Here is a 24485-nt window from a genome sequence, read left to right as displayed (position 1 = left end):
CACTGTTTATGAGTTTTCATTATTACATTCACAACTTCCATCCTCAAAATAATCATGTTTAATGTTTGGGTTTTTTGGACAGAATATGTCAAAAGTACATCCAAGAGACATTCATGTCTTATACAGGCAAGTCAAAACACGTTTCACATCTGTAAAGTACCTGGTTTCTTCTCCTTTATTTTATACCACTTTATAGTCATTTATATTTTTTAATTAAATAACCTAATACATTCTATTTTAAAGCACACTGATTTCTGCTGTTTAAAATTGTTTATTCAGTACTGCGATGCAGTAACAAACATGCTGATAAGAAAATATGGTTTAACCTAAGGCAACAACACAGCATGTCATAACGCAATCAACATTAGCATGTTTTAACAAGTTATTTAATATGATAAAGCTCACTGTACAGGCAGGTGCTCTCCAACACCTTCCTATATATGGTTGGAGTTTGCCTATATGAGTAAGACCAAAAGATTTTATGACACAATTTCTTTATAGAAGAGAAACAATAAAAGGGACACCCTGAGTCCAGTTTGGAGAGCAGTTAATGTGATACTCCACATTAATTTGCACGCTTAGAGTCCAAGCTTGGACATCAATGGACTTAACTCTTTTCATCTCCTCACAACTTTCTGTGCATCATCTTCGCTAAAACAAATGGAGCAGTTCTGAAAAAGGCCCTTAAAAGAGCATTGTGTTAGTGGTATTATTCAGTTCAGTTTAATGTTGTTAAGAGTTTGTCAACTTCCTTTGGTATTAACCTCCTTGATTGCACAATATAGAAGACTTAGAGCTATCATCATTTCTCCCAGAACCTTTTACGTGTCTGAGCACTTCTAATCACTGCAAATTAGAGATGAAGGATATTGTTTGAGTCTTTCACATACACAATACAGCATTACCGTACCATTAAGTACAGCAATACAATTAGGACTTCTGGGCAATGCATCACTAGTGTTTTGGAAGGCTACATGAAGACACCTTTCTCATTTTGGCTTTATGACCTCCTTGTTTCCCAAAGTGTCATCAAGGGAAACTGCTCCTATTCACAAGTTTCCATTGGCAAAATGGAGCAAGAGGTTAAAGTACCAGAATCATTTAGGTTGAAAAAAGACCTTTAAGATCATCAAATCCAATCATAAACCTAACACTGCCCAGTTGAAGTATCTTAAATGAATCCCCCACATTGACAGTTAGGGGACAGATGGACTGTGCGGGACAGAACATCTTTCTGTTTTCAGGAGATCTCAATTGCACAGCCTGCCGCACTGACTGGAAACAGGCTCACCACCCTCTTCTCTCCCTTTTCCCGGTGTTCCAACTGCCAGCATGACTATACTGCTGCCATCCCTGAGGTACGATGCTTGTAGTAACACCACAAGCTGCACAGAAAACATAGACGTCAATAAAAAAAAAAACCGAGATCTGAACTTACAATGTTCCCCAGTCAATGCAGTTTTCTCTACAAACAGAAAGGATATTTTCATAAGGGGAGGCGTCGCGCCTTCCCACACCGAATCTCGCGCTGCAGTAGAAGGGCCAGTTTAACACCGCATACAAACGCTGATGTCCCGTGAAATGCGACAGACCTCAGAGCCCGCTTTCTGTGGCTTGGCCTCGGTAACAAAACGCCCCAAAACGAAGAACCTGGCCAGGTGGTGCTGCCAGACCAGGCCGGTCTCGGCCCTCCGGAGCGCCCGGGTAGCGGCAGCGGCGGTAAGGCTGGGGACGACCCCACGCTCCCCGAGAGCCTCCTCCAGGGTTGGCCCCAAGGAGCCAGCGGGGTGGTACTCATCTGAGCCACCCTGCCTCTCCCTTCTCTTCGCACCACCCCGGAGACACTCCCACCTCCGAGGGAGCTCCGCGGGGGGTAAGGGTTCTCGCCCTGCCGCACCTCACACAACCCGCGGGACAGCGGCTGTGAGCCAGCCTCCTGCCTCGGCTCGAGCCCAGCCCCGCGGCACGGATAGGGCCGCGAAGAATCCCCGCCCTCGCGGGGGGGCGGTGGCTCGGGAGGGAGGTAGGGAGGAGCGCCGTCGAGTTCCGCCTCAGCAGTCATGGCCGCCTAGTGTTTGCCAAGCAGCCGCGGTCGGACATGGGCTTGCCCCGGACCGGCGGGCTGAGGCAGCGAGTCCTCTGCGGCGGTGAGTACACAGGCTGGCCCACTGCGCTGGCCCGTGATGGCGCCCGGGCCGCCCGGGGAGCTAGGCCTGCAGAGCGGGCCGGCTCACCTCACGCCCTCCTCCGGCCGCCGCGGAAGGGGGCGGGCGCCCTTGGCGGGGAGCCCCGGGCCCGGCCCCGCCGCCGGAGGGGGCAGGTGGCTCTGAAGGGGCTGCGGGGGGTGGGGGGAGCCGGGCCGGGCTGCGTGGGGGACGATCGGGCCTGGCCCGGCGGGGAGCCCGTAGTCCTCCGGCCCGGTGCTGGCGACGTGACCTTGGGCAGCCGCAGTGCCCCCCTGAGCCGCAGCCCGGTCGAGGTGACGCGTGAGCGGGGTAGAGAGCAGCCGCTCCGGAGCACGAGAGTGGCAGGAGGCCGGTGGCAGGGTAGCAGCGCAGCCTAGGGTGCTCTCCTCTGACTGGAGAGGGCGAGGCAGCGAGCTGCGGTGTCATGGGGACTCCATAGCACCGGCCGTGCCCCGGGCCCGCACCCGGGCCGGAGGGTTTTAACCGCTCGGTTACAGACTTGGAGAAGTCTTCAGCCTGTCTGTCACCTCCCCGGCTTCACATCACCTACGCTGTTTGCACACACTTTTGAGATTTTCCTTTATCTAAGTTAGAAGTGAAGCTATTTGTAGTTTTCCTTAGATTGAATAACTTTTAAACTTTATGTATAAAATCCAGTTTACTTTGTTTTAAGCAACTTAATTTTGTCGTGTCTTTCATCAGTGTCAGTTAAACTGCTGGATAAGCAAATTGTCAGAAATCATTTTCTCACTGTGTGAAAAGAGCAGTTCCTGAGCATGGTGGTGCAGTTAGTTTCAGTGTGGTACAAGGCCAAAGACAGACCCATGACATGTTACTGCCATGATCATTGGTGATACCCAGCAAAATTATGAAAGTTTGAGCAGTCTGCGTGAGCACAATGGCCTTGCTGTAGAAGCCCCAGTGGTTATAATCAGCCTATGCACATGGAGTTACAGGACTAGGGCCTGAAAGCAAGCTAGAGGGTTTACAGAGAGAAATACGCGGATTGATTGTATATTCAGTCGTGCTAAAATATCTCTAGATTAATACTGATGATCTTAAACCAACTCTTGTGTTCAGAGTACAGACAGTAAAACTTAATTCCAAGAAAACTGAGAAACTTAGTGCTTGTGAGAAACCTGTTTCTCATCTGCTCAAGTCTTGGAGGCAAAAAGAAGTGAACAATATTACATACCTGAATTGGTGATGTATGGTACTTAGCATGTCAATTTATTTCAGACTGTGTTGGTGTACACTGCTTGCAATATAACTGCTTCTGTGTGTTGTTCTTGCTATGGTCATTCTACTTAAAGCTTACTCATATCCTTAGTGAAACAGCATGATAATTAGATGTTGTAAAGCCTGTTACCAACAGGTATGTTTCCCTGTCAGTGTAGAACTATCCATTCTAAATATTTTAAATGCCTATGAACACACAAACATGTCTTCTCATATGGTTTTGGGATATTGGCCTGCTTTTCAGCACTCTTAAGTATGAAACTTAAGAGCTTGAGATAGAACTTCAGCTGGGGGCAGAAATGATCCCCAGGTTTGAGTTTGATCTTACTAAAAGAAAAAAAACAAACCTGAAATAAGTTATTTCCTCCTCCTCACAGGGTTGACTAATAGTAGATATAGCTATTATGGCTTCTTCAGTCCCTTGTATTCGTGGTTTTATGACCCAGTTCTCTTTTCTTGCTGGGAAAGAAGGTATCTGTCATCCTTGTAGAGGTATGAAAGAGCTACATATGTAGTTGAAAGGGTTCATTGATGCCTTAGTGTTGCCATTGTGTTGGTATGGTGATTGTCAGTGTGGAGAGAAATGGAATGTTTGGCAAAAGTGAACATAATCTAGTCAATACCACCTGGAGCAGCAAGAGTTTATCCTGATAAAATGGACATGATTCTGACAAGAAAGTACAGTTCAGGGCAGCTCTTCTAGTGGAAACAAATACAGACCTTGTACAGAACTTGCAGTAGCTTAGTCTGTCTCCATGCATTTCACTGCTGTATGTTAACTACTCCTGAATATTTTTTATTTGTGCAACTTTGCTGGATTCCTTCACTGAGACCAGGGCAGTTAGGAATCTGCAAAAACTTGTGTTGAGCATCAGATGGTTATATTTATATATGAAGGAGCTGATTTGGATTCCAAGTTCATCATCTTCCCAAAGTCTGCTCAAAGAAGAAAAAACCCAAACCTTGTTCATTTGAGTGTAAGAGAAAGTCAGGGTTCAAGCACATCTTAAAATTTAGTAGAATCTTACAGAGTTTTAAGGGTCCTTATAAGCAAGACTGAGCAGTCAGTCACCTGGCAACTAGTGGTCAGTCTGAGGCTACTACTGACTAAAATCCAGTTAGGGGATTTATGGTGCATAAAACTGAAAATGCTGGTTATAGTTCTGTAGTTAAGGTTCTGAATAGAAGAGTAAATTAGAAACAGCAACTGAAATCTCCTATTAACTTGTGATACATCCTGTATGTAATTCAATTTAGTAGGCTGTTCAGAAATTTGTAAAAAAAAAATGCTGGAAAATGTTATTCTTAATCCATTCTTACCCATTTTACTGCAGCATATTGTATGAATTGCAGTGCTGTGGGAGGTCAGAGTAATACTTCATTATTGGATACTGTGGTTAGTAGCTCATGTTTTGAAAAAAGGATACAGAAATTTCTTCAGATCAGGAAATAAAAGTTCAGCATTAAACTTGTCTGACAATTTAAAGACCTGCAGTTAGAACTTAGTAACCATAGCAGGAAAACATGAAGAGCAATTTTTTTGTTCTGAACCAAAACTCAGGTTTGGCTTTTATCCGGCTACTCTTCATTTGTATAGAAGAGGTTCCAGAAGAGCTGCCCATATCAAGGTATGTCAGCAATACTTGAAAATCTGCTGGCATCTTTTGCCTTCCATTAAATGGTTCATCTTCCACATAATCTTGTTGGTTTTTTTTTTTTCCTCATAGGCTCACAAACACAGTAATGTTCTATTCGTATCTTTTTTGGACTATATATTTAGTTACCATATTCTGTCAGAACAAAACCAAATGCTGCCACTTAAGATTAAGAAAATACTGGTTACATAACAGAGCAAACATTCAAGATATATTTGGAAAGGACTTAAAGCTTCAAAGAATAAGTCTATTTACAGTTCCAAGGGAAAAAAAAAAAGCCAGGTAAAGACATGCTCTGAAGGTAGAAATAGACAAGCACTCAGTAAGAGCGAAGCCTTTCTTTGCAATTCTACGAGATTGTAAAAAGTATGTCTTTTTTTTCTTTAGCTTTAGGTGAAAAGGCCTTTAGATTGGAAAGGTCCTTTGCTTTGGGGCAGGGAGTGTATCTGTGTTTTGTTCCTACTAAATGCAGTTGTTCTAATAAATTTTCTGCCTTGTTTTCAGCACCTACATATCTCCCTGAAAGTTAAAAGTTGAACATAAGACCCCTTATATAGGAAAGAGAGTGTTTTAAGGTGTGTGGGGTATGGGATATATTTTTAATTTTATGTATTGAAATTGGTGTTCGAGGACTTCATTATTTACTTTCTAGACTTATTTGTAAATTGGTCTCCTAAAGAAGGATTTCTGACAAGTTTATCAACTTTGAAAAGTTGCTATGTAGTTGGAAATTAGCAAGTACAGCATCTGTGTTCAAGTAGTAAGTTATCCAGTTATGTACTGCTTAGTCTGACCTTGGCATGCCAGACCTTAAACCAAAAAATCATTAGACATGTATCTTACCTTATTTTTGTATTTATTTCCAACATGGAAATATCAAAGGTTTTGGTTAGTATCTTTATTTCATAACCTGTTTCTAGACCAACAACAGTCAACCTACTGGTACTACATGCCATGATACTTCAAAGACTGTAACAGCTATGTGCCATGGGAAGGGATCACATTCCTAGCTCAGCTTCTCGTTCTCAGCTGTACACACAGACTGTGCTCCTTGCACCAGCTGTGTAGTCCTTCCACCTCTTCAGCAAACTGAAGTGGCTCAGTAAGAGGTTAGGCAAGTACCAGACCAGCATGAGAAAGAGGAAGGGAAATTGAGACCACCTCATTTGGTGGCAGTCAGCTATAGATTGATTCAGTTGGGTGAAACTTCACTCTGAGGTCACTGGCTGGTGGTTTTTTGGTCACACTTACCACTCTAATCTAATCACCTTGAGGGTGGAAGGGAAATGCCTTACCTTCATCTTGCCAAAGGCAATGTGAGTTTTTCACTACTAGGAAATAATGTACTTGTTGGGATCATGTAAGCATCTTTCTTCTAATTAATTCCCCTTAATTTCTTGGTCTTGCTCACACTAATATGTTACTGGTTGAGAAGGAGTTCGGTTACTCCCCTGCCAGCCCCAAGGGCTAAAATAGCTCATTCTGAAGATTTTTAGTTATCTATCTGTACGAGACTTACTGGATTGCTCTATGCAGAATGTCAGATGAGATGATGTAATAGTCTTTTCTGGCCATACTCTGCTGAACTATTTCATGGCTACCTGGAGATCACTTCCAAATAAAAGCAGAATGACAATGGTACCTAGGAGTTTTAACACCTACAGCATGTTCAAGAAGTTTCAAGTTGACTTTAACTGTAGCAACCTTAATTTCCTTAGCAGTTCTCATACCATTGGAAGTCACCTTTCCAAGGGTGTGGCATGTGTTCCAAAGGTTTGTGCTAACCTAGTGATATAATTAGCCATCACAAATTTCGGAGTACAGAGAATCCGACTAATTATAATATACTTACTGGCATTAGATTTGAATATATTTGCTGAATATGGTTATTTTGAACATTCTTAAGTCAGAATTTCTTATTATTTTCTTATGTTAGCAGCATATTGCTAGCATTCTTGATAAATTACCCAGAGTGGTTTTAAATAAGTCTGTCACTTTGGGAGGATTAATTTATACTTCTAACTGTTCAGCCACTCTACATCTCATGCTAGCTCATGTAAGGAGAGATAGATTGGGTAATAACCGCAGATGGTAACTATAACTGTATTAAAAGTCAGTGGAATGTAATTGGGCTCTGCTTACTTCTTTTTTTATCTCCAGAAAAATACTGATAGAGACTTCTAAGCTGTGCCATCCTAGAAGGGACATAAGTAACAACACTAACATGCCTGCTGTGGCCTCTGTACCTAAGGAGCTGTATCTCTCTACTTCATTGGAAGATCTCAACACAAAGATAGAAATAAAACCTGAAAAGACAAGTACAAAGAGGTATATATAATTTATTTGTATTAATATTGGAAGTATTGGTGCTACCCTTCTGAGCTGGTTCCAGAACAACTATGTTGTGGATCTAAATTTCTTCAGTTATTTTGATTAGATATAAAATTGTTGATAGCCTTATGTATAGATCTCTCAGCTATCACATGGGATATGCTTACTGCCTGCAGAAGGTAACTTGACATACTGCCCAAACATGACTTGGACAGAGCATAATGCCCATGAAAATTTGTGCCCCTTGAGAAAAGGCTACATAAATGCAAATTCTTAAAGATGTTAAGAAGTTTAGCAAATATATGAATATTTTACCTCCAGCATTCTTAGGCAATTATTTCATTTTGTCTTATTATGAAGTAGTTTTTCCTCAAAAAAAAAAAAAGTTTTTTTTAGAAAGGTGTTGTTTTTTTTTCCTATATCTCAGTATGCTATTTAATTATGGGAGATATTAAATAAGGCTAATAAACAAACTAGCAAAGAGAAACATTATTTGGAAGAGCATGATTGTAATTCATATTTAATAAAAGCCTCGTATTAAGATGGTAAAATCAAGCACTTAATATATGGGGACAGAATCCGTGGACACTTAAAATTGCATCTTTTAATGAAAAGGTGTTTGGGAACAAGTCAGCAATCACCTGCTTTACTCTAATTTCAGTTATGTGCAGAGCGCCCTTAAGATTTTCAAAGCAGCGGAGGAAAGCAGATTGGACCGAGATGAAGAAAAAGCTTACATCCTGTATATGAAATATATGTCTGTTTATAACTTTATTAAAAAGAGACCTGATTTTAAGCAGCAACAGGTATAAAAGCTTTCTGACTGGCCTCTCCTGCATTGGTAGAAGTAGTAGAAGTACAGAGAATTGGACTAATGCATGTTCAAAGGATTACATTGGTACTAAGTAAACTTATGATGATATCTTTTACTTCCTATTTTTGACGTCTGTTATTAATTGCTTTTACAGTTTGCTTTTAATACACATAAGGTATATAAATTGTAAGATCTGTGATTGTTATTTTCAGGGAAAGGTATTTTTCTCATCTTTCTCATGCCACCTTTTTTGGTGCAGTTGCCTTGCTAGTCTTACCTATTAATGCTATAGAATAATTTTACTTACAAAATTATGTTTGAGAAAAATTATTTTGATTCAAAACAGTTCCTTTTGTTGGCATTAGTAGCATTATAATACCAATTCTCTGCACATTAGTGGCTCTTAATATGCATGTAAGTAGGCGTTATTAAGTTGTACTAATAATAAGTGGGGTGATGCTTGTAATTTTAGGATTATTTTCATTCAATTCTTGGACCTACAAATTTAGTAAAAGCTGTTGAAGAAGCTGAAAGACTGTCAGACAGCCTTAAACTCAGGTATGTGAATACAGTTAATAGATAAGATGTTGTTCATTGTACCTGAAGACTGTACCTGTGCAATTACATGTTTTCATGCTATTTAGTAGTAAGGGATTGCACTTGAGTAGACCTTAGGTACCCAAAAGTCTTTAATTGTTATTCACAAAGATCTGTTGTTAGAGCTAATTTTCATCATCACATACTCCAGTTACTTGCCAGTGTATACATTGTCTCTTAATTCTTGTAACTATGATTTGTTGATATTGTCTCCCATTTTTGTTTAATGACTAATAAAAAGAAACCACAAGATATATGTATGTATGTATACATGAGCACACACACACACAAGATGATCAAGAGCCATTTTCTACTTACCCTTTTCATCATAAGGTCATTTGAAACCAAACACACTAGTGGATATTCCTAATATTTACATACATTAAAAAGTCCTCCTAGCATGGATTTAATTTACACTAACAAAACACATTTTTTGATTCTGTAGCTAGCTGCTACACCTTTACCTCTGCCACAGGCAGCAGTACATGTGGAAATGCACAGTTTTGCCTGTATGTAACTGAGCTGATGCTAACAGCCTTTTTTGGTAGTTTATTTATAACCATCAAGTCTTTGTGCCATAAGCCACAAAACTGTATTGGTTAGAAGTTGTAAGGCAGAACCTACCTTTAGGTAATACTTAGTGCAGTATGTCTTTCTTCAGGTGTATCTGCTTACATCCTTAACTACTATCTTTATCACCCCTTTCTCGCCCTTTTAGCATTTCCCCTTCAGCTAGGCACATTTTCTTTTTACCCCTTCCTTCCCCCCCCCCCCAATATTATTGTGAAAGCTTATTCTATGCCCCTCAAAGTGCTTAATTCGTAGTTTACATGAACAAGAAAGTAAGAGTAGTTACACATGTATGGAAAGATTTTCCAAAGATGTCTCATGATACTATGTGTGAAACGGTCTTTAGTTTTTTCTTATTTTTAATTCATAGTCTACAGAGCTATGAATTCACTGTAAATACTGATAGAATTATAGAAACCCAAAATACAGACTCCTGTTTAGTAACTTGTGGCTTTTTATGAAAGGAACAGAGTTCCAAAAGTTGACACAATTAATAACTTTCAACTACTCTGGGCAAAATGTATATAAGGGGAATACAAATGAAACATGACTTCTGTGTAACTACAGAAGTGGTTCCAGGGAAATTATTTGTGCAATTTCTTTGGCAAATAGTTTGAATGTTAATTGTTAACTAAAGTGGAGCTGCTGAAACGTCATTCGTATAGGAGCAGGAATAGCTATGTGAATGACCCACTCTGTTACTCTGTGCTTCAAAGGTGTATATGGGAAATCGATAGGTAAATATTCCATATTGACTGAAGTAAAATCTGAAATATGCTTTAGTGCCAGTAATTCCAGATGAGAACAAAATGCTCTGTTCTAACTTACGATGCCTTTGCCAAATCAAAAAATCTGTTTAAAAAATAAAATTGCAGACTTGCAGCCTCCTATCAGTGGCCAATTAATAGAATAGACTTGGAGGCAGAATTCGATTTAATGATCTGGTTTATTAGCACCGTATTTCTGATACGAATTACAGCTCTACTGTTGTTGTCATTTTAATCCTGATTAGGCAACATCTGATTAAAACAAGCAATTACTAGTACAGTTCAGTGTTCATGATTCACTGCTTGGTTCAGTCATTAAAATAGTTGGTTCAAAACATTGGGGTTTTGTTTTATGGATTATTAGTAACCCTTAAGCTTCTCAGTTATATTAAATATAATAGAATATAACAGTGATGGGACTGTGCAAACCTGCAGTTGGTGATGTAAAAGCTGTAGTTTGGAGGTCAAGTTTGATTTACAATATCGTGATTGTCCTTAAAAATGGCAAAAGTCTGGGAGGTTAATTTTAAAGTCTAAGGCTTAATGAAAAAGACAGCTATATGCAAGACCTAGGGTCCAACAAAACTCTCAGGTATATGTGATGTTTGCATAGGCTTCACTATTTGAAACAAACAGCAAGGACACAGGTAAGGACATAACTATACTTTAGCCAGCTTACATTCTGAAGGTGACTACTACCAGATATATAAATAGTTCTGATCCAGCTTCTTACAAAAAGGAAATTCAGCTAACTAGGCTAATTTACTCCTAACTGTAATTGTTAGCTCTGTTGCAAATCCAAAGAAAATACCTGTCATGATTGTTATAATATACTGAAGTTTACTGTTAAGTCACCAATACTTACTCTTTCCTCTACAAAATGAAAAACCCGATATATTTAGTGACACCATAGCTAATCATGGCCATAGGTTTAGATTAAAAACAAACAAAACAAAACAAACCACCCTTAAGAACAATGTCTATGAAATAGGACCCTTGAACAGGATTTAAGAATAAAAAAGGCAACCCAAGAGTGGGAGAAATAATAACATGCAGTCAGGGAGGAAAATGGGGTTTGTTGAAAATACAAAATAGACAATACTTTAATTTTTCCTTTTTTTTTTAAAAAAAAACAAGCTTTAAATAGTTTTTCTCCTGATGACTTGATGATTCTGATGTTAATTATGCAGCTTAGCCAGTAGTGTAATGTGGAAAGAAAAGGCTTTTGTTTCTCCCCCCTAGATATGAGGAAGCTGAAGTTCGGAAAAAACTTGAAGAGAAGGACAGACAAGAGCTGCAGAAAAAGCAAGAACCAAAAGATGATGGAAAGAGTTCAGCCAAAACCACCTCAGAAAGTGCTGTGGATTCCAAAGGAAAAAACCAAAGGGTAACTAAAGATGTTTACAAACTCTATAATATGGTCTAGATATATACCTTTAATCTAGCATTTGATTTCTACTAGTAGTTCTGAGTCATGTGGGGCTTTCTTGAATTATCTTACACTCCCCATAAACCTTCATTGACATGTCTTTGGAAGATGATGAGTCCTACCAATTCCAAGTGTTGCAGAAGATAGAGTAGGGTGTTTTTGTAAAGTTAAATTCTATTTTATGTTAGAACTGGCTAGTGTTAAGAAACCCAAGGTAACGCTAATAAGCTGATGTTATGGATAACGTTTTCTGTTTAGGAGAGAGCTGACTTTTCAGCAGCATACCAGCTGATGCTGTCCTAGGTTGTATTGCCTTTTTAACTGGCTTTTGTCTAGGTGAGCAGCAACCTTGGTGTCTTTTTAGTACATTTATCAATAACATATCTTCTGTAGAAGAAGCTTCCTTTTTCTAGGTTTCTTCCTGTGGCTTAGTCTGATCAGTTTTCTTTGAGCTCTGTGAGAGTCAGTTGGCCACCTTGGTTCTGAGTATTAGGTATTAAACTAACTTCTATTTCTCCCCAACACAGATTAATGGTGAGAGAAAGCATTCACTGAAGAGAAAGGATCAGTCTGACAGTCCAAGTGGTAAGAGATGCAGTGTTCACATAGATGTGAAAAAAGTCTTCATATGACTATGCACCTATCACCTAAGCAGTTGCAATTCTTTTCAGGAGTTATTTCAGAGGATTTTGATGAAATTCTAGCATCCTGCATTTTACTAAGAGTGACTTAGTAATTAATTAAGCTCTGTATAGCAGGCTTCATCACTTCTGAGCTTAAAAGGCTGTACTTAGTTTTTCAGCAGTTTAATAATTAAAGCTGAACTAGCCCTAATGAAGTGGTCAAATTAGGAAGAAAAAAGTCTCCTCAATTGATAAGAGAAAAATCTAGGCAAGGATGAAATATATCAGCTTCCTCTGATACATTAATAGTAGTTAAATAAGAAATTTTTCTGCTCCCCTCCCGCCCTTCTGCTTTTTGTTCCCTTAAATATGTGAAAAAGTTCTTCTTTACTGAAGAGGAACATGTGAAGCATGTAGTTTACAAATTCTTGCCTATATAGCTTGATTTAAATGAGACACAAAAAGTTTAGCAGTGAAGTGTTCAGTATTGTCTAATTCAACAGATCAGGCACTGATCGCCACAGTAGTGGGAACAAAAGGTCCAGTGTGTTAATTCTATAGTTTCTCACCTCCATGACAGTGGGACTTCTCTGTTTCATGCGTGCAGCCTTGATTGCAGCAGTCAGATGTGATCATAGCTATCTCCATTTATAATGTAGCTTTTTACATCAAATAACTTCTCTGTTTCAAGGAGCAGTCACAGCTGAGAGACTGTTTGCAATGATGTCGGATGAAAATATTGAACTGCTTATAATGGATGCTCGAAGATTGAAAGATTATCAGGAATCGTGTATTCCAAGATCTGTCAGTGTCCCAGAAGAAGCTATCCGGCCTGGGTATGAAATAACGTTAAATGATAGTGAAGTATTTAATTCTATAAATTGACTGACTTAAAAAAAAATATATGCTTTTAAAGCTTGTACACTTGGTTTTAAAGTGCCTGATACATCTCACCCACTGGTATATATCTGGACAGCTCTGCTCTTGCATGGGCTGACTTCAAGTCAAACCATATTTATTTTATCCAAGCTTATAAACCTATATGGATTGTATATTGTTGGACAAAAATGTTACTAGTACATGCTTTTTAAATGCATGTTAATATATTTCAGAGTTACTGCTAATTGGATTGAAACTAGACTCCCAGAGGATTCTAGAGATCCATGGAAGAGAAGAGGACACTTCGATTATATTGTACTCCTAGACTGGTTTAGTTCTGCTGAAGACTTAAAGCTAGGAACAACCCTGCAGAGCTTGAAAGATGCACTTTTTAAGGTTGGCAAGTTTCACACATTGTATTAATTCACTTCAATAACTAAGGGCTTAAAGCACCTATAATTACAGAGTATATGGAAGCCTTAATGACAGTAGTATATGGAAGCCTTAATGACAGTTTAGGCAATCATCTTGGTTCAGTTTTCAAAGACTGCTTATTTTGATAGCAGAAGTGTTGTCTGAAGTTTCACATTCCCGTGCTTGTGCTCTAGTAGAGGACAGTGTCGTTTATTAAACAGGTTAACAGCAGAATGATTCCACTCCCCTCCTCAGTCACTAGTTCATGAGTTCTAACTGACGGAGTTATTTGGGAAAGTACATAGTACAGTTTGCCAGAAACAGTCTCACTTTCTTTCCTGTATTAGCAGCTGTTATTCCTTCTTTGTGGAAGCTGGCTGACCACCCACACAGGCAGGCCAAGAAGGCTGGCTGCTTTGCAGTCCTGTCAGTCAGGCATTTTGGTGAAGGAGACCCCAGATATATTTTGAGTATGGGTCACTTTTCTGCATTATTGAATGTAACTTTTAGAGAAACACAAATTTAAATTTGAGATTCACCAGTACAGGGAGTTTATAGACTCAGTATTAAGAAAATGTTCAAGACAGAACTTTGGCTTGTTGTTCTACTTGTTATATAAATGGCTCTTGTGAAAGACTGCGCATCTTTCTGTTACCCGTTTCTGTTCAAGACTGGGATTCGGAGATAGTTCAGGCAGTTCTCCTTTCTTAGTGCTTTACAGAACATTCTCTGAGCCTCTTTGCCTTGCTCGTGTTCTAATACTGAGGGCCTCAGGAGGAGAGCAGTTTGGAGCCAGAACTCTCAAGGGTATTTCAGAAAGGTAACATTATGCTTTCTAAAGCCAGTGCTCCAGTCACTTGGCAAACTTACCAGATAAGAAACTGAAGCAAATAATATAATAAAAATACTTTTTCTGCATGGAGGATTGGTACTGAAGCAGTAGTAAAGTGGTTCCAAGTGTACTGAAAATATTCAGACCCTATTGTAGGCAGAGCCAGGAACCTGTGTTAGGCATTCTCCAGACACAGAGAGGATCCCTGTTGGCCAAAGGGGTTTTGCAGCCTGTTTAATTCTTATTTAAAAATCTCAAAAAGAGCATGTCGCAATGTAATGGTGAGACACAGACTTTTCAACAGCACTGTTAAGATGTAAAAGTTCTTTTTCTATTTTTAAATTGTTTAATTTGAAACTTTTTCTTTTCTTACAGTGGGAAAGCAAAACTATATTGCAGAATGAACCTTTAATTCTAGAAGGAGGTTATGAAAATTGGCTCCTTTGTTTTCCCCAGTACACAACAAATGCTAAAGTAACTCCACCTCAGCATAGCAGGAGTGAAGCAGTGACTGTTTCTTGTAAGTACAAAGGATGACCTCCCTGCCCCCAAGTGTTTGTAATTAATGGGTGTATCTAATTCATTCAAATATGTTTGGGATAGCCTTGTTCTGGTTAAGTCTAAATTTTGGGGTGGAATATGGGGGGTATTTTGCTTTTGTGTTTATAAGGGCTATCTCATGCTTTCATCCTCTCCTCCCCTTCTGTAGTGGATTTTACATATCCATCTCTGGAAGAGCCAGCTCCTGTTCCACCTGTTGTTGCTATAAAGCCACCTCCAACAGAAGTGATTAAAAATGAGGAAATGGGAGATAATTTGGAAGAGAGACTAAAATCACTTAACAGACCAAACATGCAGAATGCTTCTGTTCCCAAGTCTGACAGTTCATTTGTAATTAATCCAGTATCAACTACAAGAAGTATCCCTGAGGTAAGCAGTGTTCCTTTTTTTCAGAGTTAGTATCAGGTTAATCTGTAAAACCCACCACAGAAGCCTAAACCCACAAGGAAACATACTCCGTATTTAAGCCTTCTACACAAGTATATTGGTACAGAGACTATTGGTGGTTTGTGAAGCCATGGTAACCAATCTACAGAACTTCATGAAATTGAATATTCTTAACATAATTGCAGAGCTTTTCAAGATATTTTTATATGAGCACCAGAAAAATTGAAGGTCAACATTTGATTATTAATTCAGAAAGTCTAAGCAAACTTTTCCACTTGAAACATAAACGATGAAAGGCAGGGAGGGCAGTTAGGCCACAGCTTACCTTGGCTATTCCAAAGGTCCACTTTCAGTGACTGTATCTTCCTTCAAATAATAAAACATTTAGGTGCCTTGTGACTCTTAGCTTAGTGGGGAGAGTATAAGAATTTGTTTCTTCTTTCATGGGGATAAAACTTTCTAAATATACCTTTGTAGAGTCCTTTCCTTTGAACACAAGGCTAAAGTCAAACTCTTCACTTTCTGCCTTCTAGATACTGCCTTTAATGTCAGCCAAGGGACCCTAAAATTTAAAGACCTTACCTGTGTCTTCCCTGAACTAGATGAGCTTTTATTTCTCCACAACTTCCACTTTAGCATCAAAACCAACTTGCTGTCCTCCTTCTGAGCATAAGCCACTCTTAAATACCTCTTTGCACCAAGCAGATCTGCTTTAATCACATGCTCTGTCACATGATTGTGGTTCAAACCCAAATTAGGCAGCCTGATTGCCTTAAAATATGCACCTTTGAAAGCTTGAAAATAAAGAGTTGTAGTAATCAGTGCTTAATGCTGTTCTTATGGTTCTGTAGGGCTTGTTGAGTCTTACCCTCACATCTAGAAGTTAAGTGATACCTAATTTTACTAACAAGCATTTTCAATTACCAGATTTGATGAAATTGAAACTTTACTATTTCTCTGGGAGAAATCAACTTTATATCATCTTTATTCTCTCATAAATCTCACTGAACTAAATCTTATCTAACAGAGCAGTAATAGCCATAGTGAATTGTTGTTCTACACTTTGTGTTACAGGTTGATCGTACTAAAAAGCCTTCACTAAAAATCCCTGATGATAACAGACCAAAGTCTCACAGTACAGTCAGTGACAGTCAGCCTGTTGAGAATGGACGAATAGTTCCAGACCGGTCCACTAAGCCGTTACGGGACGCGAAGAGCGTTCTGACAGAAGAATTAAAAAGTCGTGTACATGCAGAAACTGCTGCTCTGCTAGAGAAAAACAGACGGGAAAAAGAAATGCGGGAGAGGCGGCAAGAAGAACAGAGAGAGAGACTCAAACGAGAACTAGAAGAACAAGAACAAAAAGCAAAAGAAGAGCAGAAAGAAAAGGAACACAAAGAAAAGCAACAGCAATCCAAAGAGGACAGAGAACAGAAGGAGAGGGATGAACAAATAAAAAGAGAACAGGAGGAAAAGGAAAAAGAAAGAGCACACAAAGAAGCAATAGAAGCAAAAAGGCAAAACAAAAATGAACCAGAGAGCATTGGTGCAAAAAGGGTTGAGATTGACAAAATACCTGTGGAAGAAAGAGAAAAGGGAACTCGAACACCAGAAACGCAGAGACGGGCAATGGGCGATGTGCCTGTTTCAGGCAAGGTTAGTGAAAAAGAGAAGATAATAACCAAACGGAGTAATTATTCAGGAGGATTTTTGAGTGAATAGGATCAGTGTAGAAATTCTTAATACATAACTGGATTTTTATTTAGGCCATTCTTATATAAACATAAGGGTGAAAGTTAAAACCAAGTAGTTAGGGTTTGTTTTGTTTGGGTTTTTTTGCCAGACAGCCTCGGTTCTTGCTGGTAGGTGGGCAGCATGGATAGGATAATGAAACTTCCCATTTCACATAGAGTTAGGAGGGATTGTTTGTAGGCTGCAGGGCTGCAATCCTCAGTTTCAAAAAACTGAGACATAGTGGCATTTCATCTCTTGTACCAACCAGTACTGTGTATTACAGTGTTTAACCATGCTAGGGCAGAATTACATTATCATCGCAAACTGTTTAGTGCCCCCAGCTGCATAAATGTTGGTGTAACAGGGTTTTTTTGACTGGTGTAGGAAGCAAAGCAATACCCTAATCTAATTTTGCTGAAAACAGTCCCATTCAGACTCTTTTTTTTTTTTTTTTTTTTGGGGGGGGGGGAGGGTCACAGTTCCTCTTTTTCCTTAGGTTCTTGGGGGGAAAAAAAAAATCTTCACAAAATTTCTGAGAGTATACATCATCAGAAACTATTTGTGAAGCTGAGTTAATAACAGAACAGGTATCTTAAAACCATTTCTCAGGAACACGTATTAGGATATTTTTCTCTCCCTTTGCAATTGCAGTTGTTAGTTGACCAAATTTTGATGCTTGTGTAATGCAAATGCACAAGGAAGCCAAAATAAATCTTCCTGAGCAACCTTATCCCAGTCATCCATGATCTTTTGACTGACAGCAACTTCACATAATCCCCAAATGACAGCCTATGATAAAATAAATCCATAATGTTGGCTTCACAGTTTGCCTTTTTTGTGGAGAAGCTTTTTCACAGTGAGGGGTAAAAGGGAAAGAGGTCTTTCATTTAAAAACAAGTTGTAAACCCCATGGCTTTTAGGAGGTGAAGCAGCGTAGGTGGAACTTCTGCACTTCATTTCTGAGCTCTCGAAGCTACATAACAGACTGGCTTATGTAACACAACATTCAACTACAAAGGCTATTCCAGCAAATTGCCTATGGTATAGACTAGGAAGAATAAAAATGATGTGTAGCTACTTGGTGCAGTCACTACTTGTGGCACATGCATTTAACAACCAAAAAAGAAAATATAATTCTGCTTTTTTCCTTATTTTGGTTTATCAGCATTCTTTTCTGGCATTCCAGATGGAAATTGAAAGCTTTCTCTTAAAATCTTTTACAGCAAACTGGGGTTAAAGGACAACCAGAGAGTGGAGCTCAAAAGCCAGGACCCCTTATAGAGGATTCTGAACAAGATACTGAAAGACTTAAAGTAAATACAGTGTGTTGTATGTAGCCAAAACAATCAAGCACAGATACTTTATGATTAATGTTAAATTCCACCTCATTTCAATTTTTTAAGTAATCATCTTAAAACTATGCTGTGTTTGCAGCTTTTTATTTGCTTTTTTTCATGTCATCTGAAAAAAATACTTGAAGCTTTCACTAAGTCTTCATATGTTTCTGGTAGCATTAACAAGCATTCCACACTTGTTCATCATCTCATGCATACTCCTTTGTCTGCTGCTTTGAAAGGGAGAAAAGATCATCTGTATGTGTTTAACAGAAGCACATATTGCTAATAAAGTAGCTTCTTTAGGGAAGAAATTGAGTATGCAGACTTTTGTGAGGCTGAATTGTACTTTTTTTTCTGAAGCATGTCAACAAAGGGGTTTTGTTTAGATTGAGTGATACAAACCAGTAGTACTGTATTACCACTACAATAAATTGTATTTCCAGTTATAACTGAGGATTTCATATTGAACTGTTTTTCATTGAATCGTGTAACTCTGCAGGGGAAGCAGAGGCAGCTTGCTGCTCTGCATCAGTAACTGCATGTACCTGACCTTTCTGTTTGTTTATTAGTCTCTGCGGGAGCCATTAATGAGAGCACGAAGTGAAGAAATGGGAAGGATAATACCAGGACTGCCTGCAGGTTGGGCAAAGGTAACTGTCTCTTCTGATAGTACAATCACATCGTCTTGTGCAGTTCTGTAATGCATTTCAATTATGTCTTATTTCTCAGTTAAATCTTATTTGATTCTTTTATTTTTTTTAATTATTATTTTTTCCCCTTTAACTTCCACATGATCATTTTCTGATTTGTAACATTATTTATAATGGAACTAGGAGACCTCATCTGGTGTTTCTGGTACTAAGCAGTTGCTATTTAACATGCATTTTAGTGGAAGTGGTGCCTTCCAGTAAATTTAATCCTTTAAGGGTTGAGGCCAGTCACCACTGTTAACATCTCAATGTTTCAAAAACTCATGCACTGTTCTTAACAGTAGTTTAAAAATAGGTAAGTAAGTTAATGATGGATTTTTACTTGGTTTTGAAACAATTTGTGTTTTCTTCCCCAAAGTTTCTGGATCCAATCACTGGAACCTTTCGTTACTATCACTCGCCAACAAATAGTGTTCATATGTATCCACCAGAAATGGCTCCTTCATCCACTCCTCCATCAACCCCTCCAACTCATAAACCCAAGCCACAGGTGACTGTTGAACGAGAAAGAGAGCACTCCAAACTGAAGCGCTCCTACTCTTCCCCAGATATAACCCAAGCCATTCAGGAGGAAGAGAAGAAAAGAATTCCAGTAACTCCTGCAGTCAATCGTGACAATAAGTATGTTCAATAAGTTACACCACAGCTCATGCATACGACAGTCCTATAGGACATCCTTTGTGTTTAACCAACTGAAATTCATTAATATTTTCTAAGTAGGTTTGAAAGGACGCAGGACTGATAGACTTAAATTTCATTGCTGAATATTCAATGTATAGGGAGTTACCTTTTGAAAATTAACCTAATTGTAAGTTATTAACATACATTTCAGAGGTCATAGTGTAATTGGACAACAGTTGCTTTTTAAGCTGTGGTGTTCATGTTAATATATTAAATACCAGTCTTACGAAATGCAGTTTTCAGTTTTTAAACTGGGTTGAGTCAACAGCTAATTATCTGTGAATTAAAAAAGAAACAAACCAAAAATCCATTGACAGCTGCTAGAGCCTATAACTCAGCCTTATTATAGGCCAGTGCATATGGCTTTCTCACTATGGCTTTGACTGGTTTTAAATACCTTAAACAACGGCGTTTGGCGACATCTTGTGCCAGGATATTTCATTCCCTGTGAGGGAGGGTGGTTCTGTTAGCTTATGTACACAGCCTTGTCAAATCTGAGGTTCCTAAAGAATAATTCCTTCCTTCCAGACCAGTCCGTTACACTAAAGCAGAAATTTCAAGACTTTCAGCATCACAAATTCGGAATCTCAATCCGGTGTTTGGGGGATCGGGACCAGCTCTCACAGGACTTCGTAACCTAGGGAACACTTGCTATATGAATTCCATATTACAGTGTCTGTGCAATGCACCTCACCTGGCCGATTATTTTAACAGAAACTTGTATCAAGATGATATTAACAGGTAACAATCTCATCCTTTGTAACTGAAGGAAGAAAATTTGCCTTTATGATAGTTAAAAAAATCACTCAGTTGGGGCTTGGGGCTTGGTCGTTTTTTAAGTACAAGACAAAAGATAACTTGGAAGGGTCTTGATGTTTTCAAAATGTGTGAGTGACAAAATAGGTTTTACCGGGCACTGTTAATAACATTGTGCTCACCACACTGAGAGATACAAGTGTCCTAGATTGTCCTTAGATATTTAAATAGCAGTTTACAATGCAAGCTGGAAACAGCTGTACCTTCTGTCAGTCCAGTCTTGAATATGGAACCAAATTACGCAAACATTTTAACTCGCTCTTAACAGCCAGGTTTTTTTGGTCTTGAAAAATGACTTCTTAATAATAACATCTTAAGCTAATAATAAAAGTAAGTTATTTGAAGGGTTTACCTTTTTTTTTTTTGTCTCTTTAATTGTATAGGTCAAATTTCCTGGGGCATAAAGGTGAAGTGGCTGAAGAGTTTGGTGTAATAATGAAAGCTTTATGGACAGGACAGTATAAATACATCAGTCCGAAAGACTTTAAAATTACAATTGGGAAGATTAATGACCAGTTTGCAGGATATAGCCAACAGGACTCCCAAGAACTGCTTCTCTTCCTAATGGATGGCTTGCATGAAGACCTAAATAAAGTAAGCAATACACTTGTAATAAATGATACATCTGACAGATGATTAAAAAAAAAATAGAAATTTAAAAACCACCCTCTTATTTTAGAAGATTGTTACTGGAACCTTGTAGAGAAGGAAATGAGAGTATTCAGCATTAATGAAGGAATTTAGCTTAAAACAGTATAGGATACTGAAGGGATTAATGGAAGAAGCCTAACTAGATAAGAAATGGATGGCTACTCTGATTTGCTTAAATATTCTTGCAAATACTCGATAGCAGATTTGTCTATAGAGATTTCTGGTTTTTATATATGTTAACATATGGTTATGGTGTTCAAACTTGTGTTAAACAGGCTGACAACAGGAAAAGGCACAAAGAAGAAAACAACGATAATCTTGATGACTTCAGAGCAGCAGAACTAGCCTGGCACAAACACAAGCAGCTCAATGAATCCATTATTGTGGCACTCTTTCAAGGCCAGTTCAAGTCTACAGTGCAGTGTCTCACATGTCACAAGAAGTCCCGAACCTTTGAGGCTTTCATGTACTTGTCGTTACCACTTGCCTCTACTAGTAAATGTACGCTGCAGGTACGGTGGAACTAGAGAAATGGTTCTTGAAGTAAAAACATTTCACTGTGACATAATTATGACGTTGCTTCTGCTCTGCCTATTGAAGGAGTTGGTCATTATTGCATCTTAATTTACACTAACTTTAGAAGAATTAAACAGTTTAAAAGTTTTAAATATAAAGCAGGATGGGAATATTGAGAGCGCAATAGCAGCAACAACATGTATGATATTTGCTTTTGTAGGTCATAGTATTAATATTCTGTGATTTCAAACAAAATACTGTATGTAAATTTCCAAGTACTTGAGGCTACTTAATGTCTACAGTGAAATTTACTTCCACACATGGATTTCATTCACTTTGCCTCGCTTTTATGAAACAGCACTTGAATAATTGATGGTTAATAACTGAATAGGAAATGCACGTTTATGCTGCTTTCACATACACCCGCCCTTCACAATCTATGTCTGTATTTTGTTTTAGGAATGCCTTAGACTGTTCTCCAAAGAGGAGAAGCTCACTGATAACAATAGGTTTTACTGTAGCCATTGTAAAACGCGAAGGGATTCTCTGAAAAAAATAGAGATTTGGAAATTGCCACCGGTTCTGCTTGTGCACTTGAAACGGTAAGAAACAGGGCCTGGTGAAAACTGACTAGGATGAAGTGAGCGAGCTTTGATGGGGATTGATAGTTCCAGTGCAGTAGCAAACCATTTTAAATTAGAGAAATTCTGGATGTATTTCCGGTTGCAAGAATTTTGTTTTCATCTGCTGCATCTTTCGTGAGGCTGTAGTTCACAAAGCACCTTTACAAGTAATCTCTTTTCATTTGTGCTAAGAAACACAGGTGCAAGCATTAACAAAACTGGGGGTACAATGCTTGAGTTGAGATCATGTCCTGGTAAAAACTGAGAAAACAAATATGTTTAATATTCTACAATAGCTTGTGAACAGCGTCTAACCTTTAACGATGCTTTTTAATTCTCTAGATTTTCCTATGATGGAAGATGGAAGCAAAAGCTTCAAACTTCTGTAGATTTCCCATTGGAAACTCTTGACCTTTCACAGTATGTTATTGGTCCAAAGAATAACTTGAAGCGATACAATCTGTTTTCAGTCTCAGTAAGTAACAACATCACATTTCAAAGTTCAGCTCCTCTTTATGCCAAGACTTGGGTTAGCCTCTCTTAGGCAGCCAGGTTGCCTACCTGGTGCAGGTTAAGTTGTATTCTAAAAAGAATGCTCGGTATTCAGTAAAAGTCTCACATTCTAGGTAATTTCCCTAAAAAGGGATGAAACTGCAGCTTTGAAGCCATTAATTCTTTTCTTCTGTTTACAGAATCATTACGGTGGGTTGGATGGAGGGCACTACACAGCCTACTGCAAAAATGCTGCAAAACAACGCTGGTTTAAGTTTGATGACCATGAAGTATCTGAGATCTCGTCATCATCTGTGAAATCCTCAGCTGCATACATTCTCTTTTACACCTCTTACGAACAGCGAGCAGTGGATATGGCCACGTAAAGTAGTGTGGGTTAAGAAAACTGGTTGTCATTTTACAAGAGCAGAGTAGGTATGGGAATGCATACAGACATGCAAAACTACAACAGACATAGTCACTTACCGATACAGGGATGGTTGCAGCAGCTTTTCTGCAGGCGAGCTCTTTCTGGTCAGTATTAGTGCTTACAAGCCAGAAGACTGATTACTAATGCTTGTGGTAATACTGCCATCTGTGAAACCATTTAAAAAGCATAGTGCATTACTGTTAATTTAAGAAACAAGTCTATTTTTAGTCTGCTCCAAAATTAAATTCTAGCTTAGTCATCTGAAACCTATTAACAAGTAGTTTAAAATGTCTTAAAATCCCAAGGCGTATCTTGATTTTTTTTTTTTCTCTCACTGTTATGGCCTTTTCACATTTCTAACCTTAAGCTTGATTCTACTGTGAATACTCTAGAACGATGTAAACAGTTAGGAATGTAAGTGTACATATTGATTGCATACTTGCACATCAGAACTATGTATATAATAAAATGTTGTCCTTTTTGTGAGACTCTCCAACTCAGAGGATTGCGTTTATTTGCCAGCTCTAAGTAACTGCAACACTAAATAAAAAAGCAGAGAGCTGTATTTTTGTTTCTGTTAGCTTTTGTCAATATTTGTGCACTTCAGAGTTATTCTAAACAAACAAGATTTTCCTTTTTAATTTTTTAATATAAATTTTCATGTACACATGCATTCAAAACCTTAATGAAGAACTGATTTAAAAAAATATATCCTGTTCAACCTATGTTTGGGTTTGTGTTTTCATTCTCAACCAGCTGTGCAATGGTCAGGATTCTACATGACAGTCTGAATTGTAGTCACACAGTTTAAAGGTCCCTCAGGTGAAAAAATACAGTTTTGTGTAGAACTGATAAGTTTAGGAACTATTGTAGTTGCATCTTGGGCACATCAGTGTTTTCAAGAGACTGTAAATCAATCAGTATTGCTGAATTTTACTGAGCACTGAACTCAGCCTTACTCATCATTCAAGAAAGCAAAAGTACGTGCTTATTCCTACTTCCTGTGGAATGCAAATCGAGACCTCGATTTACTGTTTTAACACAATATGCAAATCCTCGTGAGTGCTACCTACTGCAAGCTCAGAGCTGAGACAACTTACCCTCACTCTCACTACAACATGGATTACTTGCAAGGAAAAGTATTAATTGTCAAAAAGATGAAGCCATCAGAAGTCTTCTCCAATGCGTTGTTATAGTTTTTAAAAATGTGG

The 24485-nt window shown here is 38.6% G+C and overlaps 1 protein-coding gene across 2 annotated transcripts; it reads left to right on the top strand.

The window, feature by feature from the left end:
* Window positions 1-1990: 1990 nt before the first annotated feature.
* USP8 (ubiquitin specific peptidase 8) lies at window positions 1991-23998 on the top strand. Of its 2 annotated transcripts, XM_062629094.1 has the most exons (20): window positions 1991-2147; window positions 7241-7408; window positions 8073-8217; window positions 8698-8783; window positions 11402-11546; window positions 12116-12173; window positions 12903-13047; window positions 13324-13486; window positions 14712-14856; window positions 15046-15266; window positions 16359-16940; window positions 18242-18331; window positions 18925-19005; window positions 19424-19686; window positions 20275-20487; window positions 20946-21156; window positions 21489-21725; window positions 22189-22331; window positions 22695-22827; window positions 23045-23998. In XM_062629094.1, the coding sequence occupies exons 2-20, from the start codon at window positions 7305-7307 to the stop codon at window positions 23228-23230; spliced, it is 3351 nt and encodes a 1116-aa protein (XP_062485078.1). In that variant the 5' UTR covers window positions 1991-2147; window positions 7241-7304; the 3' UTR covers window positions 23231-23998. The 2 variants fall into 2 exon arrangements, with proteins under 2 accessions (XP_062485078.1, XP_062485086.1); XM_062629102.1 differs by lacking the exon at window positions 18242-18331.
* Window positions 23999-24485: the final 487 nt, after the last annotated feature.

Source organism: Pezoporus occidentalis, unplaced genomic scaffold, assembly GCF_034315485.1.
Source record: "Pezoporus occidentalis ecotype Australia unplaced genomic scaffold, CSIRO_AGI_Poc_V1 ctg11, whole genome shotgun sequence".
In the NCBI taxonomy this organism is placed as follows: domain Eukaryota; kingdom Metazoa; phylum Chordata; class Aves; order Psittaciformes; family Psittacidae; genus Pezoporus; species Pezoporus occidentalis.
The sequence above is the reverse complement of the archived record's forward strand: the minus strand, read 5'-3'. Positions and strand labels throughout refer to the sequence as shown.